General features: G+C 39.6%; 1 protein-coding gene across 5 annotated transcripts in view; it reads left to right on the top strand.

Moving 5' to 3' along the window:
* Positions 1-19794, top strand: part of LOC138322873 (F-box and WD repeat domain containing protein 10B-like) — a 35978-nt gene that overhangs the window by 6319 nt on the left and 9865 nt on the right. For all 5 annotated transcript variants that reach the window (XM_069267048.1, XM_069267046.1, XM_069267043.1 and 2 more), the window contains exons 3-6: positions 10051-10502; positions 10841-11076; positions 17405-17608; positions 18567-18688. In XM_069267048.1, the coding sequence (XP_069123149.1) occupies positions 10051-10502; positions 10841-11076; positions 17405-17608; positions 18567-18688 (1014 nt within the window). The remainder of the gene's footprint in view (positions 1-10050; positions 10503-10840; positions 11077-17404; positions 17609-18566; positions 18689-19794) is intronic.

The following is a 19794-nucleotide window of genomic DNA, read 5'->3' as shown; positions in this document are numbered from 1 at the left end:
TCATTCCTTGTGTACAGTTCAGTATGGTGACACTATAAAGGTATCCATTATCAGTTGTCCCATCATTCCTTGTGTACAGTTCAGTATGGTGACATTATAAAGGTATCCATTATCAGTTGTCCCATCATTCCTTGTGTACAGTTCAGTATGGTGACACTATAAAAATATCTGTTACTGACTCTAAAATTCAAGTACCCTGGTATAAATTTCAGGGTAATGACATTTGAAAAGTGTCCAACTATGACATTTAATGTTTTGATTTCAGTAGAAATAATAAGAGGAGAAAAACTTTTATTCCTATCCCTATCCAATCCAAGATGTCTTCGGTTTACAGATTCATACGCAGTTGTTTGTGTTACTTGGTGATTAGATTGTTGGTGATGTGAAAATGGTGATATTGAAGATAATAGGTTTATATATTGGCTATTGTAACATAGATTTACAATAGTTATGTTGGAGTACCATAATGCCACTATATATCTGTACAAAATGTTTGACAATTGTCCTGATTCGTTTACATGTTCAATATTGATTTAATAAATCTAAATATCTAATGTCAAGAATACCTGTTATATCTACCATGGCATGGAATAAAATTCCAGCAGACCTGCAGGACCAAAGTTTCCTCTGAAATCTTTGACCAAATGTTGAAACAGGTAGTGGGCCTATTCAATTGAATTGGTTCCATTTCAGACATTTTATTGTTGGAAGAAATTCAGCTAACTCTGCTGAATCTGATAAAATGGCTTTTGTGTTCGTTAATGATCTGGTTTATGATGTCTAAAGTTTCAAAAAAGATAAACCTGTAATCTTTGGTCTCCAAATCGGTTATCTATAGATTTTACAGATACCTGTGACTATTTTGTTCAAATGTTATACTTAAACATTTGTTTTAAATTATTTGTTAAAAATCATATACCTTTTATTGACATGCATGCATGGGCATTGAATAAGCCTTTGTTTTTTTATGATGTTTTGTGATTTAGAAACATCGAGGCTACAATACAAAATCATGGTTACAGATATTGTACCATTATTATGGTTATTCACCAATGACAATATGGATTATACATTGAACAAATTCATGTTGCCTGTCTCTGTCCGGATGTACCTAAGGTCAAGGTCAACTGGCAAGGTCAATTTTGTAAACGAAGCTGACTACATACTCAGGTTTGCACCAGATATTCAATAAATGGAGTCCTTCTGTAAAATTTGAATAGAATTTCAGAAACAAAGTGGGCTCCTTTTCATTATCTGTGCTTAAAAAGGATATGGCGATGACAAAAAACCCAAACCCTGATTGTAAAAAGTGACATCATATGAAGCATTTCCTTAAGGGATTAGTCAAGAATTTTCTTTTGATTTCACTTTATACTTATGAGTAGCTAATATGATATAATTAAGATTTGCTGCAGACTCTTATAAGAAAGTGAAGGTCAATCATCAAGGTCTATAAAAGTGCAAAGGTTGACCATCAAGGTAAAAGTCATTGTTATTAAATCTTGATACTCTGACGTTGTGAAAAAAATATTTATCCATGACACTTAGAAAGGGCAGTGTGATCCTTTAGATTTCTTGTATGCATTTATTTACTTAATCATTGAATCCAACATGATATAGCTTTGGGTTGATCGAGAAGTTTGTTATATTGTCCAATTTACAACTACATGCTATCTTCTGCTCGGTTGCCACAATATATTTTGTGATCATAACAACAGACATTCTGTGTCTCCTTGGACCCAGGGGAACCATTATTAGTTCGATAAGACAACTCCCCTATACACCACCTTAAGAGAGAGTATTAATGTTTCCTTTACGGGCTTTAACTTAAGGTTTGCAGTGTGTAAACATTAATAAAAGACATGTTTATATCATAATCATTAAGAGGTTCTGTAGTTAATAGTGAATTTCCTTCCACTTCTCTGAACCAGTCTGTAATCAATATACTTGATTTCTTATCAAAGGGAAATCTAGTTGTGTCTTAGAATGGGAAAATAATGAAACAGAAATTCATATTTGATAGTCTATTACTTTGAAGTGCTGGTTTCTTCAGATGCATATGATGATTCAAACAGATTTTCTTTTCGTCACACTGTTTGTCATGACTATATAGTTCTGTGTCACAACCTTGGTATTTACATAATCTCAAAGACAAGACCGGATGGCAGGGTTCTGCAACAATCGATGTTTATTGACCATGCTGTTTCCTTTAATCTTAAACAATATCTCTGGAAACTGTTCCTTAGTCATTTTGGTGTTAAAGACATGTTGGGATTTTGAAGGCTGTATAATGATGACATTTGACAGAGTATTCTGACATACAAAGAAACCTCTGATTTGTTTTGATGAAAGACATAAAGTCATATACCACTGTTTCACTCTACAACAAGTCAAAATGGACAGCAAGAATAAACATTGAATAACAAAATATGATAAAAAACACTTTTAATCTTTGTGATATAATTCAAAATCTTGTTTAAATCATTGTTAAGAGAATGAAGCATTGGAACGTCCGTATGTAAAGCTGTGACACAGACCAGAGTGTCTTATGACAGATTAAGATTACACGAAGCCCGCTACCCAAGGCCCAAACATATATTACCTTAAGTCTTATCGTAAATTATAAAAATCTGTCAACGTCTGAACATGACTTATTTATCTGGGATTAAGCTCTTATCTGTAAAGTCTTTTGAAGTGGATTTGGTTAAGTGTAAACCTTATTTTACCTACAAGTTTTTTCACCTGTCATGAGAAAATTGATCTATGGCGAGGATTTAATGCACACACAATGTGTCTTAATAAATAAATTTTATTATAAAACATATGTTAAACATGTGATGTGCCCAAATGTTTTCAATAACAAAGACCTGATACTAAAAACAAAGTAAAAACAATTGTTGTGTGACGGGAAAAGTAAAAGAAATTTTGAATTATTTCAATTTAATAAAGGGAGTTTATATTTGAACAGTGATGTTTTTAAATTGCCAGATGATTTTTTTAAATACATACATGCAATATTTACTCTTATTCGGAACATGCCACAATTAAAATTTTACATTTACAAACAAGCCATTGATAAATTCCTTTATCAAGCAGCTTATTTCTGAGTAAAGCTCTTCAGCTATTTTTTTAGAGGTCATGAAAATACAATTGTATAATGTATATGCCAATTCAAGATTGTCCTTTGATATTTTACACAAATTCAGGTCTTCCGTTTGTAGACACTTCCAATTCATTCCTTATTTGGATATATACGGTGTATTGAGGTTGCTCAATAATACAATAACAAATTATCAGTGAAATAGCGCTGTAAACGTCATGACAACACAACACAATCAGTCGCCGAGAGATAAAGTCCTGTGGCCTAGCTGGGGTTTCTGGAGATCGAAATGCTTTGTGTTGAAATCAATGTTATTGACTTTGCACCCTTGTTTGGCAGAAAGCACTTTGAGAGAGACTACATGCCATGAAACGTAAATGTAGATCCATGAACCATTTGAGTCTACCATGGAATGTAAATGTAGATCTGTGAACCGTTTGAGTCTGCCGTATGGTAAAATGATCCAGGGGTCACCCAAACCTGGGAACAAAACAGTCAACCTATGTCTAAGTCTGGCACACTACGTGAGAGCAAGGTGATACAACGGTTTCCAGATCTCAAGTCGGAGGTCATCTTCATTAAATTGTTCCCCCGCTTATCACCCTATGGGAAATCACTCATCCATGTCCAACACACATTGACCGCTTTGTTCTCTGCCAATTAACACACCATATTATTTCTGTTTATCACTGAACAAAGAACTCAATATCAATATACTACAACAAAGACATGCTATGGTGTATTAGGTTATTTTGGTATTAAGTCCATTCTTGTGTTTATGAAAATTGATTTTCAGTAATTGATATATTAAATGTACCATACATCATATTTCTCATGCATTTTACAGTGTTGTAGATGTTCTATGTTGGAATTGTAATTATTAACGTAATTAAAGAAATGCAAATGCTATTTAATATGTTGACAGATTGATACTAATTAATCGTACTCGATAATATATCGGTGATGAAATTCTAAACTTTTCCTATTTGGATCAGATTAAATCACTATTTTCAACTAACTATTTTTATCTACCCATTGGTGTCAACACTAGATCACTTGACCCGTAATCTTGGGTTATATAAAACCTACCTTAGTGACTACCTCCGTATAAAGACCACCTGCCTTAGTGACCACCTCTGTATAAAGACCACCTGATAGTGACCAACTCCGTATAAAGACCACCTGCCTTAGTGACCACCTCTGTATAAAGACCATCTGCCTAAGTGACACCTCCATACAAAGACCACCTGCCTAAGTGACCACCTCTAAGTGACCACCTCCTATAAAGACCACCTGCCTAAGTGACCACCTCCATACAAAGACCACCTGCCTAAGTGACCACCTCCGTATAAAGACCACCTGATAGTGACCAACTCCGTATAAAGACCACCTGCCTTAGTGACCACCTCTGTATAAAGACCATCTGCCTAAGTGACACCTCCATACAAAGACCACCTGCCTAAGTGACCACCTCCGTATAAAGACCACCTGATAAGTGACCACCTCCGTATAAAGACCACCTGATAGTGACCAACTCCGTATAAAGACCCACCTGCCTAAGTGACACCTCCATACAAAGACCACCTGCCTTAGTGACACCTCCATACAAAGACCACCTGCCTTAGTGACCAACTCCGTATAAAGACCACCTGGGTATAAAGACCACCTACCTTAGTGACCACCTCCATACAAAGACCACCTGCCTAAGTGACCACCTCCATATAAAGACCAACTGCCTTAGTGACTACATCCGTATAAAGACCACCTACCTTAGTCACCACCTCTGTACGAAGACCACCTGCCTTAGTGACCACCTCTGTATAAAGATCACCTGCCTTAGAGACCACCTCGATATGAAGACCACCTGCCTTAGTGACCACCTCCGTACAAAGACCACCTACCTTAGTGACCATGTCCATATAAAGATCACCTGCCTTAGTGACCACCTCTGTATAAAGACCACCTGTCTTAGTGACCACCTCCGTATAAAGACCACCTGTCTTAGTGACCATGTCCATATAAAGACCACCTGCCTTAGTGACCACCTCTGTATAAAGACCACCTGCCTAAGTGACACCTCCATACAAAGACCACCTACCTTAGTGACCATGTCCATATAAAGATCACCTGCCTTAGTGACCACCTCCGTACAAAGACCACCTACCTTAGTGACCATGTCCGTATAAAGATCACCTGCCTTAGTGACCTTGTCCGTATAAAGATCACCTGCCTTAGTGACCCCCTCCATATAAAGACCACCTGCCTTAGTGACCATCTCCAAATGACCATCTCCAAATAAAGACTACCTACCTTAGTGACCAAGTCTGTGTAAAGACAGCCATAGTGACCACCTCTGTATAAAGACCACCCGGTTATGAAGACCCTTTCCCCTCTGACACTTGGTTGGTCAGATTTGTAGATCGAACCAGTAACTCTGGACAGAACTAGTTTGACTTTCAGAAACATGAAACAGTACAATTGAAGCATAGAATTATAAAACAGTTTCTTATTGTACATAATAATTTCCAAAGCATGGAAGGCAGATTCTTATTGTATTTCTTGATTATGTTCAATCATAAAGATACAGGTAATCAATATTTCTACATACAGTACAACTCTACAATAGCTATTTCAATATTCAAATAAAGTAAACATTACTTTTAAAGTAGGTTCATGATATAAAACGTTTGAAGATGTATGAATTGGTAAATATGTATTGTTTGGAAACTATTGAGTTGCAAAAATTAATAATTTTAATTAGAAATGAATGGATTGTACCACAGAGAAATCATTTAAAACGTTTTTTCCTGCTTTGTTCACTGTTATTGAATGCTTTACCCTTTTCGTTCTGGTTTTGTTGACAAAAATGATTTTTTTCTATTCAACATTGATCTGTTTAACCTATTATGAGAACTTAAATGCCTACATAACTATAGATGTATGCAGAGGCCTTAAATTAGGAATACTCTATAGATTGTACAAAGAAATGTGGGACAAGGTTGTTTCAAGTCTAGTCAACACCATAAATTGGCATACAAAATTTCTACTGTATTTTGTACTAAATCTGAAATGTTAAAGGTTTGGAAATGAGCTCTATATATCGTCTGTTTAATAGCAAGAACAACGACTCTTTGAGTGTTATTTTAGCAAATACCAGAACAATTAAAAACATTTTAACTAATTTATATATGATTAAAGGGAATGAATGTTTCAAAGGAAAATGAAATATACCTTGAAGCTTTCATGATGGAGTTCTAAAAGAACGCACATCCTTCCCCCTACTTAAAAACTTAGTAAAACTGTCCTTCAAGCTGATGAAGCTTGTCCTATGCCTCGGCCATTACACCTATAGAATATGAGACAAAACCAATACCTGTACCATTATTACACCATCATATAGACTTAGTGGCAGGTAAATGGCCCATTGGACAGCAATTGTTCCCGATATTGATTCAGCAGTGTGGATAGGAAATACAACCATTATCAACTCTGCTGGTATATTTTTTCTTTTGAACTATAAGGCTGGGAATATGATGTAAATGACTCCGGTGATTTGTAGGAATTGACAGACTGGATAATTTCATTCATAGAGACGATAGTCCTCCAAAGGCTCCCTTCAATGGATCTGTTATCTACATAATTGATCAATGTATAATATTTCAAAAAGGTTTTATTTCTGAGTTGCAAAAAAATGCAATCTGTGTTGACTTTTTATGTTGTGATTTGTGAAAGGTACAGAAAGTCAAATGTCATTCTTTTGATTTCTCTGAGGGAGTTGTATTTTTAAAACTGTAAATAAAAAATAAAAAAGGATATATATATGCTTTACAGGAAATATTTTGAGTTCAATAGACATAAAGAGGTAATGAAAGGAGGTAATTTTCCCTATACCTGGTATAAAGGCTTTAATTGACAAAGTTCAGAAATCATGGTCCATAGAACATAGAACTGGTACATAGAATTAAAAACCTGCATGAACTGTGCATGGATGGAAAATTTGTGCAAATGTGGTTAGTTTACCCTCTGATGGTTGCTCTTCTAGTTTATAAAGCTACTCAGGATGTGTACATTTCACTAAGATAACACTATTATATTAGTATAAAATTGCAGCATCAGCTGTGCGATATCACAATGGCACAAACATATATCACAGTTTCCTCAAACAAAACAGGCGTGTCAATCACTATCGGCAAAGGCCACCCTGATCAAATCATTTATGACCTTCAATGATAGAAGATGAATCGGATGAAAAACCATTACAAACTCAATATTTCTCCATCTATATTCCATATTCAACAGAACAAATGACCAATACCACTGGAACAAAGCAGATTTATCAGGTCATGAATGACAGTACCAAAACCAAGTAATCGAACAAATATGTCTGTCCAGCTGTAGGAGGGACTCTAGCCATAAGTACATTAAGATTATCAGGGTCGCCATTCATCTATGAATGCCATTGAACTGGTATTTATTAAATGTGTTTCCCAGCCTAATGCATTCAATATATGTCAGTTTCCCATGTAACTGGTGAGCTATTCAATCAGGCTTAGCACATCTTTTATCAGATTTCCTCACCTTTGGTGAAAATATCCAAGGATTTAAAACTCTGCATGACTGCTTTATAAGGCATATACAGTAGATACACATCAATTCTGTACGCTGAAATACTCAAGTATTTAAACTTTTAACCCAGAATTTGGATTAATGCATGAAACCAATAATATTTTATTACATTTAACTGTCACATAACAACATTAAAATTGTGTTTGTTTTTGTACCATGTTTCCATGAGCATGACTTAATACTTCAGCAGCTAGGTATCTCTATGTGAATAGCTCTCTGAGACAATTAAACACTGAGACTGTATATACATCAAACCTGTCAATAAAGACCACCCAAGGGACAGAAGGAAAATGGTCATGGTTATATGGTCTTTATACACAGGTTGGAATGTGTTGAAATTGGTTGTTTGGGATCATTTCATGACCAAAATGACATCTATATATTTTTCAAAATACACAATATTGCATGATTACTTGTTTTTTGTCATGAGTTTGGCAAAACTAATCATATTAATTGGCTATCATTATTTTTTATTTATTATATGATAAAAATGGACGAGACAATATCAATTCATATTGTGTGAATGTCAAAAATGATCTTATAGTAGGAATGGAATTATGTATGGTAGGCCTTGTTAGATATGAAATCAATTATTGTAGTGAATAAAAATTGTGTACAGTCATCTCATTTTTTTTGTATGTAATTTACAATGATTTTGATCCGCAATTAGATCAGCATTGGTATGGCTGGAATGATAATGATTTAATGTCTAGATAAATATAAAATCAATTTTCATAAGAAGACATGGCACAAAAACTTTCATGACAGGACTTAAACTTGCCATCTCCGAGTCAGAACTCTTATAAAAGAAAATAACTTTACCCTCAATGACTTGGTAAATATAAAATCAATTTAGATTTGGCACCTGGATTGGAATAGGTCTTGCATCCAAAAGAAAATAAAAAAATCAATTTCATGTGCTTGATATAATACTCCGAAGTAAGAAATCCGGTAACAATGGAAAAGTTTTGTTCGGGTCAGTAGAAATTGATTTCTATTGAAGGCGATATATTGATTGTTGTTAGTAGGTGTTTGTGGTTTAAAGGTTTGTTTATATTAAACAAGGCTTCATGGGAGAGAGGACATATGGTGGTTATACCATAAATCCCATAATAGCTCTACTAAGGTTAAAAGTATGCACCCCAAATTTTGTCAAAGATACTCTTCTTTTTTCCAAAAATTAAAGCTAAACAATGAATGCTATCTTAAAACAACTAGTGGTTAAATACCATGTAGCATCATTAGAACCTTATGACCTCAGTGTGAGGAGCTGCAGTGGCAAACATTGTGAGGGGCTGTAGTGGCAGACAGTGTGAGGGGCTGCAGTGGTCGATAGTGTGAGGGGCTACAGTGGCCGACAGTGTGAGGGGCTATAGTGGCCGACAGTGTGAGGGGCTACAGTGGCAGACAGTGTGAGGGGCTACAGCGGCCGACAGTGTGAAGGGCTACAGTGGCAGACAGTGTGAGGGGCTACAGTGGCCGACAGTGTGAAGGGCTACAGTGGCCGACAGTGTGAGGGGCTAAAGTGGCCATCAGTGTGAGGGGCTACAGTAGCCGACAGTGTGAGGGGCTACAGCGGCCGAGTGTAAGGCATGTTAAGGCCACAAGCCCTCCAACTCTGGGGTGCACGTTATAATCCCATGTGGGCCAGTTGCCTTTGTGACCATCTCCGTATAAAGACCACCTACCTTAGTGTAGACCTCCATATAAAGACCACCTGCCTTAGTGACCATCTCCAAATAAAGACCACCTACCTTAGTGACCTTGTCCGTATAAAGATCACCTGCCTTAGTGACCCCCTCCAATAAAGACCACCTGCCTTAGTGACCATCTCCAAATAAAGACTACCTACCTTAGTGACCAAGTCTGTGTAAAGACCGCCATAGTGACCATACACAAGCCCTCCAACTCTGGGGTGCACGTTATAATCCCATGTGGGCCAGTTGCCAGGTACTGACCGCCGGTAGATGGTTTTTTCTCCAGGTATTCAGACTGCCTCCACCAACAAAACCTGGAATATTTTAAATGAACCTGGCTGCTAATTTAAAAGGACCTTAAACTAATAAAACCAAAACCAAAACTGAATTGTGGAATTAAATTGCCTGCAAAAAAGTCTTCATCCGTTAGGGTTACTGTCTTCAGTAGGAATCTGTATTATAGACTTGTACTAGTAAGGCAATGTAGTCACAACTATCCTCCCAATGTTATAAATTTACGAGATGTATTTTACAATGACAAAATGATATTGACTTTGTCAAATCTGCAGCATTAGATTTACATCAAATTAAAAGGTAATATACTAACAAATTTGTACTTATTTACAGAAGATGACATGCTGGAGGCAGCGTCCATAGCCAGCACTGACTATACCTACCAGTCTGAAGATCGGCCTGAACTTGACCTACTTATCCGAGCCACACCCGAGTATGGCATCCCACAACATAACCCTCTTACTGGCGAAAAACTTTTCTTGGAAGATGAAATTGAAAATGGTGACAGTGGTGACGAAAGCCTATCATCTATGGATATTCTGTCTGTTGATCCAGCATGTATGGTTGTCCCAACGTCGGCGAAGGCCTCATCTGGGGTGGCTAAATATAAAGACTTTATTAGATTTCTACCTGTCCATATTGCTAAATATATTCTTGGTTATTTGGACATTGCTACACTTCACAATGCGGTGTGTGTGAGTAGCTACTGGAGCTCTCTAGTGGAGGAGGTTCACAAAGAGTTCCGAATCAACCAGGATCTGTCTGAAGAAGTCATGCTTATGCAGGTCAGTAAAAAGTCTACTCAAGTTTATAATGATTCATTATCTATGTTTTTGGTTAGGTAAAGTATGTCTTTATCATCTGTCTATCCTCATTTCTTCCATCCTTCAGCACATTACCCATTGTGTAGGATCATACACAGTCTTTCACTGAAACACTAGTTTTAAAGCAGAATCAGGATATTTAAGAGGTTATCTACATTTATGATATTTGAAAAATTGTCTTAATGTCAAATGTCTTGCATTTAACTCAAAATGATGGTAATGAAAAAAAGTGATAAGAAATAAAATGACATGTAGGAAAAATGACTTTGTCAGTAATGGAAATGTCCTAATTTGTTTAGGGAGCTGCAGCACAAGGTGCCAATCCAGTATACGCTAAAGATATAGATGTTCTCGTACCAAACCTTCAGCTTGGGACAAGGGAGGTAATAACAAATGAAGATCAAATCGTCAAAACCAAATACAAGAATGAAGTAAACTTTGAAACAGCATTGACAGGAATATCCTGTCGAAAAGTGATCATGGAGGAACGCAACGTCTACTGTGGATCATATAATGTAATGGTGCTCAAAGATGTGTGAGTATTTTTGGTTAATCTATAGATTGTATTCAGCATTATTTGTATGAGGTAGGGCTTAACAATTTAGTATGAAGTTGATGTTAGTTATCATGGTACATTGGGTTTGGGAGGTGGTGGTAGAGGGGATGTTAGTTATTATGGTACATTGGGTTTGGGAGGTGGTGGTAGAGGGGATGTTAGTTATCATGGTACATTGGGTTTGGGAGGTGGTGGTAGAGGGGATGTTAGTTATCATGGTACATTGGGTTTGGGAGGTGGTGGTAGAGGGGATGTTAGTTATCATGGTACATTGGGTTTGGGAGGTGGTGGTAGAGGGGATGTTAGTTATCATGGTACATTGGGTTTGGGAGGTGGTGGTAGAGGGGATGTTAGTTATCATGGTACATTGGGTTTGGGAGGTGGTGGTAGAGGGGATGTTAGTTATCATGGTACATTGGGTTTGGGAGGTGGTGGTAGAGGGGATGTTAGTTATCATGGTACATTGGGTTTGGGAGGTGGTGGTAGAGGGGATGTTAGTTATCATGGTACATTTGGGTTTGGGGTAGGGTGGGAGGTGGTGGTAGAGGGGATGTTAGTTATCATGGTACATTGGGTTTGGGAGGTGGTGGTAGAGGGGATGTTAGTTATCATGGTACATTGGGTTTGGGAGGTGGTGGTAGAGGGGATGTTAGTTATCATGGTACATTGGGTTTGGGAGGTGGTGGTAGAGGGGATGTTAGTTATCATGGTACATTGGGTTTGGGAGGTGGTGGTAGAGGGGATGTTAGTTATCATGGTACATTGGGTTTGGGAGGTGGTGGTAGAGGGGATGTTAGTTATCATGGTACATTGGGTTTGGGAGGTGGTGGTAGAGGGGATGTTAGTTATCATGGTACATTGGGTTTGGGAGGTGGTGGTAGAGGGGATGTTAGTTATCATGGTACATTGGGTTTGGGAGGTGGTGGTAGAGGGGATGTTAGTTATCATGGTACATTGGGTTTGGGAGGTGGTGGTAGAGGGGATGTTAGTTATCATGGTACATTGGGTTTGGGAGGTGGTGGTAGAGGGGATGTTAGTTATCATGGTACATTGGGTTTGGGAGGTGGTGGTAGAGGGGATGTTAGTTATCATGGTACATTGGGTTTGGGAGGTGGTGGTAGAGGGGATGTTAGTTATCATGGTACATTGGGTTTGGGAGGTGGTGGTAGAGGGGATGTTAGTTATCATGGTACATTGGGTTTGGGAGGTGGTGGTAGAGGGGATGTTAGTTATCATGGTACATTGGGTTTGGGAGGTGGTGGTAGAGGGGATGTTAGTTATCATGGTACATTGGGTTTGGGAGGTGGTGGTAGAGGGGATGTTAGTTATCATGGTACATTGGGTTTGGGAGGTGGTGGTAGAGGGGATGTTAGTTATCATGGTACATTGGGTTTGGGAGGTGGTGGTAGAGGGGATGTTAGTTATCATGGTACATTGGGTTTGGGAGGTGGTGGTAGAGGGGATGTTAGTTATCATGGTACATTGGGTTTGGGAGGTGGTGGTAGAGGGGATGTTAGTTATCATGGTACATTGGGTTTGGGAGGTGGTGGTAGAGGGGATGTTAGTTATCATGGTACATTGGGTTTGGGAGGTGGTGGTAGAGGGGATGTTAGTTATCATGGTACATTGGGTTTGGGAGGTGGTGGTAGAGGGGATGTTAGTTATCATGGTACATTGGGTTTGGGAGGTGGTGGTAGAGGGGATGTTAGTTATCATGGTACATTGGGTTTGGGAGGTGGTGGTAGAGGGGATGTTAGTTATCATGGTACATTGGGTTTGGGAGGTGGTGGTAGAGGGGATGTTAGTTATCATGGTACATTGGGTTTGGGAGGTGTGGTGGTAGAGGGGATGTTAGTTATCATGGTACATTGGGTTTGGGAGGTGGTGGTAGAGAGGGATGTTAGTTATCATGGTACATTGGGTTTGGGAGGTGGTGGTAGAGGGGATGTTAGTTATCATGGTACATTGGGTTTGGGAGGTGGTGGTAGAGGGGATGTTAGTTATCATGGTACATTGGGTTTGGGAGGTGGTGGTAGAGGGGATGTTAGTTATCATGGTACATTGGGTTTGGGAGGTGGTGGTAGAGGGGATGTTAGTTATCATGGTACATTGGGTTTGGGGAGGTGGGGTGGTAGAGGGGATGTTAGTTATCATGGTACATTGGGTTTGGGAGGTGGTGGTAGAGGGGATGTTAGTTATCATGGTACATTGGGTTTGGGAGGTGGTGGTAGAGGGGATGTTAGTTATCATGGTACATTGGGTTTGGGAGGTGGTGGTAGAGGGGATGTTAGTTATCATGGTACATTGGGTTTGGGAGGTGGTGGTAGAGGGGATGTTAGTTATCATGGTACATTGGGTTTGGGAGGTGGTGGTAGAGGGGATGTTAGTTATCATGGTACATTGGGTTTGGGAGGTGGTGGTAGAGGGGATGTTAGTTATCATGGTACATTGGGTTTGGGAGGTGGTGGTAGAGGGGATGTTAGTTATCATGGTACATTGGGTTTGGGAGGTGGTGGTAGAGGGGATGTTAGTTATCATGATACATTGGGTTTGGGAGGTGGTGGTAGAGGAGAGGGAGATGTTAGTTATCATGGTACATTGGGTTTGGGAGGTGGTGGTAGAGGGGATGTTAGTTATCATGGTACATTGGGTTTGGGAGGTGGTGGTAGAGGGGATGTTAGTTATCATGGTACATTGGGTTTGGGAGGTGGTGGTAGAGGGGATGTTAGTTATCATGGTACATTGGGTTTGGGAGGTGGTGGTAGAGGGGATGTTAGTTATCATGGTACATTGGGTTTGGGAGGTGGTGGTAGAGGGGATGTTAGTTATCATGGTACATTGGGTTTGGGAGGTGGTGGTAGAGGGGATGTTAGTTATCATGGTACATTGGGTTTGGGAGGTGGTGGTAGAGGGGATGTTAGTTATCATGGTACATTGGGTTTGGGAGGTGGTGGGTAGAGGGGATGTTAGTTATCATGGTACATTGGGTTTGGGAGGTGGTGGTAGAGGGGATGTTAGTTATCATGGTACATTGGGTTTGGGAGGTGGTGGTAGAGGGGATGTTAGTTATCATGGTACATTGGGTTTGGGAGGTGGTGGTAGAGGGGGATGTTAGTTATCATGGTACATTGGGTTTGGGAGGTGGTGGTAGAGGGGATGTTAGTTATCATGGTACAATTGGGTTTGGGAGGTGGTGGTAGAGGGGATGTTAGTTATCATGGTACATTGGGTTTGGGAGGTGGTGGTAGAGGGGATGTTAGTTATCATGGTACATTGGGTTTGGGAGGTGGTGGTAGAGGGGATGTTAGTTATCATGGTACATTGGGTTTGGGAGGTGGTGGTAGAGGGGATGTTAGTTATCATGGTACATTGGGTTTGGGAGGTGGTGGTAGAGGGGATGTTAGTTATCATGGTACATTGGGTTTGGGAGGTGGTGGTAGAGGGGATGTTAGTTATCATGGTACATTGGGTTTGGGAGGTGGTGGTAGAGGGGATGTTTGAGTTATCATGGTACATTGGGTTTGGGAGGTGGTGGTAGAGGGGATGTTAGTTATCATGGTACATTGGGTTTGGGAGGTGGTGGTAGAGGGGATGTTAGTTATCATGGTACATTGGGTTTGGGAGGTGGTGGTAGAGGGGATGTTAGTTATCATGGTACATTGGGTTTGGGAGGTGGTGGTAGAGGGGATGTTAGTTATCATGGTACATTGGGTTTGGGATGGTGGTGGTAGAGGGATGTTAGTTATCATGGTACATTGGGTTTGGGAGGTGGTGGTAGAGGGGATGTTAGTTATCATGGTACATTGGGTTTGGGAGGTGGTGGTAGAGGGGATGTTAGTTATCATGGTACATTGGGTTTGGGAGGTGGTGGTAGAGGGGATGTTAGTTATCATGGTACATTGGGTTTGGGAGGTGGTGGTAGAGGGGATGTTAGTTATCATGGTACATTGGGTTTGGGAGGTGGTGGTAGAGGGGATGTTAGTTATCATGGTACATTGGGTTTGGGAGGTGGTGGTAGAGGGGATGTTAGTTATCATGGTACATTGGGTTTGGGAGGTGGTGGTAGAGGGGATGTTAGTTATCATGGTACATTGGGTTTGGGAGGTGGTGGTAGAGGGGATGTTTTCAGTAATCATGGTGGTACATTGGGTTTGGGAGGTGGTGGTAGAGGGGATGTTAGTTATCATGGTACATTGGGTTTGGGAGGTGGTGGTAGAGGGGATGTTAGTTATCATGGTACATTGGGTTTGGGAGGTGGTGGTAGAGGGGATGTTAGTTATCATGGTACATTGGGTTTGGGAGGTGGTGGTAGAGGGGATGTTAGTTATCATGGTACATTGGGTTTGGGAGGTGGTGGTAGAGGGGATGTTAGTTATCATGGTACATTGGGTTTGGGAGGTGGTGGTAGAGGGGATGTTAGTTATCATGGTACATTGGGTTTGGGAGGTGGTGGTAGAGGGGATGTTAGTTATCATGGTACATTGGGTTTGGGAGGTGGTGGTAGAGGGGATGTTAGTTATCATGGTACATTGGGTTTGGGAGGTGGTGGTAGAGGGGATGTTAGTTATCATGGTACATTGGGTTTGGGAGGTGGTGGTAGAGGGGATGTTAGTTATCATGGTACATTGGGTTTGGAGGTGGGTGGTGGTAGAGGGGATGTTAGTTATCATGGTACATTGGGTTTGGGAGGTGGTGGTAGAGGGGATGTTAGTTATCATGGTACATTGGGTTTGGGAGGTGGTGGTAGAGGGGATGTTAGTTATCATGGTACATTGGGTTTGGGAGGTGGTGGTAGAGGGGATGTTAGTTATCATGGTACATTGGGTTTGGGAGGTGGTGGTAGAGGGGATGTTAGTTATCATGGTACATTGGGTTTGGGAGGTGGTGGTAGAGGGGATGTTAGTTATCATGGTACATTGGGTTTGGGAGGTGGTGGTAGAGGGGATGTTAGTTATCATGGTACATTGGGTTTGGGAGGTGGTGGTAGAGGGGATGTTAGTTATCATGGTACATTGGGTTTGGGAGGTGGTGGTAGAGGGGATGTTAGTTATCATGGTACATTGGGTTTGGGAGGTGGTGGTAGAGGGGATGTTAGTTATCATGGTACATTGGGTTTGGGAGGTGGTGGTAGAGGGGATGTTAGTTATCATGGTACATTGGGTTTGGGAGGTGGTGGTAGAGGGGATGTTAGTTATCATGGTACATTGGGTTTGGGAGGTGGTGGTAGAGGGGATGTTAGTTATCATGGTACATTGGGTTTGGGAGGTGGTGGTAGAGGGGATGTTAGTTATCATGGTACATTGGGTTTGGGAGGTGGTGGTAGAGGGGATGTTAGTTATCATGGTACATTGGGTTTGGGAGGTGGTGGTAGAGAGGGATGTTAGTTATCATGGTACATTGGGTTTGGGAGGTGGTGGTAGAGGGGATGTTAGTTATCATGTACATTGGGTTTGGGAGGTGGTGAGGGAGTTGTTATCATGTACATTGGGTTTGGGAGGTGGTGGTAGAGGGGATGTTAGTTATCATGGTACATTGGGTTTGGGAGGTGGTGGTAGAGGGGATGTTAGTTATCATGGTACATTGGGTTTGGGAGGTGGTGGTAGAGGGGATGTTAGTTATCATGGTACATTGGGTTTGGGAGGTGGTGTAGAGGGGATGTTAGTTATCATGGTACATTGGGTTTGGGAGGTGGTGGTAGAGGGGATGTTAGTTATCATGGTACATTGGGTTTGGGAGGTGGTGGTAGAGGTGATGTTAGTTATCATGGTACATTGGGTTTGGGAGGTGGTGGTAGAGGGGATGTTAGTTATCATGGTACATTGGGTTTGGGAGGTGGTGGTAGAGGGGATGTTAGTTATCATGGTACATTGGGTTTGGGAGGTGGTGGTAGAGGGGATGTTAGTTATCATGGTACATTGGGTTTGGGAGGTGGTGGTAGAGGGGATGTTAGTTATCATGGTACATTGGGTTTGGGAGGTGGTGGTAGAGGGGATGTTAGTTATCATGGTACATTGGGTTTGGGAGGTGGTGGTAGAGGGGATGTTAGTTATCATGGTATATTGGGTTTGGGAGGTGGTGGTAGAGGGGATGCAGTTAAAATGTTGATTCTTACACAACAATCAACAATGTGTGTGACTTTTTCTCCATCTCATAAGGGCATCAATGTTAAAGATTATACAGCAAGAAGCCTGCTTGGAAATGATGCCTGATTTTTTATTTAAAAGAAAGAACAAAGCCAAACAATGGAGAAGCGTTTTTAGTAAAAAGTGGAATGGCTGTATAATTTTTTCCATTTTTTTGTTTTTAGAGAAGATTCCCATCGTGTTGTTCACACCTGTGGGGGTAAACTGATCGCCATCGGGTCCAAGGACCGTAAGGTACGATTTATAGAGCGGGAGTCTGGAAAGGAGCAGGGACCAGTGATCACGGGACACGCTGGTAGCGTCCGGTGTGTGTACCTGTGTGAGGAGGAAGGCTATGTTCTTAGTGGAAGTTACGACACCAGTATAAGGTTAATACATCTTTCAATTAACATCATAATGTGATAAATATTTGGATTGGCCAATTAAACCACATACATTTATACTGTAATAAAAGTATTCTCTGTCTTTCTTAGAGGGAAAAACATGTCGATGAATATATTAAATTGATGAAAATGTGTATGCATTTGCATCAAGTATGTATATTATTTTCTCTAAATTAATATTTTAGAAAATGAAAAAAATGCAAACCATTAAATTTACATAAAAAATTCAATGATTGCCTATATATTTGTGAATTGAATCTGTTCATTTCAATGAAGTAGAAAGAAGTTCCATTTAATTGTAAAGGACTAGATATGGTGATGGCTTTTTTTGGCCCCTAAATCTACCCAATTTCAAATTAAGTATTAAGAAATTAAGTTGCTACGTTTGAAATATTGAATAAAAACATAATGATATTTTTGTTGACAGAAAGTATGTTTTTTCTATATAACCATGGTAACTTTGCATAAATTATGCAAATTTGAAAATTTTGTCAATTTTGGCATACTTTTTGACAGTTTTTCTTTTAAAAGCAATAGAGCACAACCTAGAACAAACTTTATATTTTAAGGGAATTAGCAGACACGAAGAATACATCATTTTGAGAAATATAAAGTTTGTTCTAGAATGCGCTCTATGTTAACTAAAAAAGGCCAATTTTGATGAAATTTTCACATTTTGCATAAATTATGTATAATAAAAATGGCTGCCATGGCAACTAGAACTGCTATATTACCTAATAGCACTATCAAATATGTCAGGTATGTAGTTAATATTTGAAATGCAAGATTCACATCTTAAAATAACAGACTTTGAAAAATAGTGGATTTGGGGGCCACAAAAGACCCTTATCATACCTAGTCCTTTAGAATCATAAGTCATAAGGATTTAGAAAAAGTAAAGTTATAAATACTTAATTTGTGTGCAATGCTGTGTGATTGACAGGATGTGGAATATGGAGACAGGGAAGTGTATGAGGATATTCCGTGGTCATCGAGACACCATCCTCGCTGTCCTAGTTTACGGAGATTATCTCGTGTCGGGAGCCAAAGACAACTGCTGTAAAGGTAAGTAGTGACTTCTTTTAACCCCACCCCCCACCCTACTTAAAAAATGTAGTTTGTTTTCTTTCCTATGCATTTATACCTATCTCTCGGCCTAGAAATAAGGAACACTCTGGTTTCTGTACCTATCAAGGACACTCTATAGTCTAAAGTCTTCTCCTGCTTAGTACTCGGAATACAGGGAATGGGACGACTGGTCTACCCATTGTCTGTAGTGTGACTTGGTAGAACTTTTTGATTGGTGACTTTGGAGGCATGCATCAGTGAGATAGCATTATGAAAAAGGCAAAAGTTCCACTATTACAATGAGACACAAAATGTGTATACCACAGCCTCCAAAAACAAACAGATATTCACACACACACAACACATTGCTTACAGTAGTTAATAGGACATTAATCCCAATCAACCAACATCCATGGAGGAAGTCTAAACACCCATCTTCCTAATCTTAATAAAGCCCAATCTCAGTAGGAGTCAGAAGTCCTGTGCTATTGCTGAAAATAGCTTTTTCTACGGTCATGGTATCTTCTAGAAGTGACAAATTGGAGCATTCATTTGATCCAGACGTATTCGTTATAAATAAGGTGAGATTAAAGTCTCTATTTGGCCAAAAGTCAAAATCTTGTCTGTTTCTTGGGCTAGGCAAGTTTTAAATTTGTCAAGAGCAGTAAGATTCTGAATGTCAGAAGAATGACTTTATTTCTAACTACATTGTGTTTGTTTAATGCCATAGCTAGCAAGCTAACATGTTTACTAACCATACACAAACACGTAGATGTGGCACCATTCTAACCAAAAGTCATAAACCTGTTCTGCTATAAACAACTTTTCTGTTGCTTGATAAGTCAACTAGTACATCTGTACCTTGGCTTAGTAACTTTTAAGAATCACATTTTACAATACAAAAGAAGTACTTACTCTCTTGTTGGACAGATATCATATCTCAACTACCTTGACAGTGTCGGAAACTTTACGTGTGTCATGTCAAGGGGTCCAGATAAAATACAACAAGTTGTAAAATATATAGTAGTTTAAGGAAATTTCAGTGTTTGATTAAAGTCAAGGTCACTGACCTTGTAAGTTCAGATCTCAACAACAACAACACT

The sequence above is a fragment of the Argopecten irradians genome, chromosome 5 (genome assembly GCF_041381155.1).
Source record: "Argopecten irradians isolate NY chromosome 5, Ai_NY, whole genome shotgun sequence".
In the NCBI taxonomy this organism is placed as follows: Eukaryota; Metazoa; Mollusca; class Bivalvia; order Pectinida; family Pectinidae; genus Argopecten; species Argopecten irradians.
The sequence above is the reverse complement of the archived record's forward strand: the minus strand, read 5'-3'. Positions and strand labels throughout refer to the sequence as shown.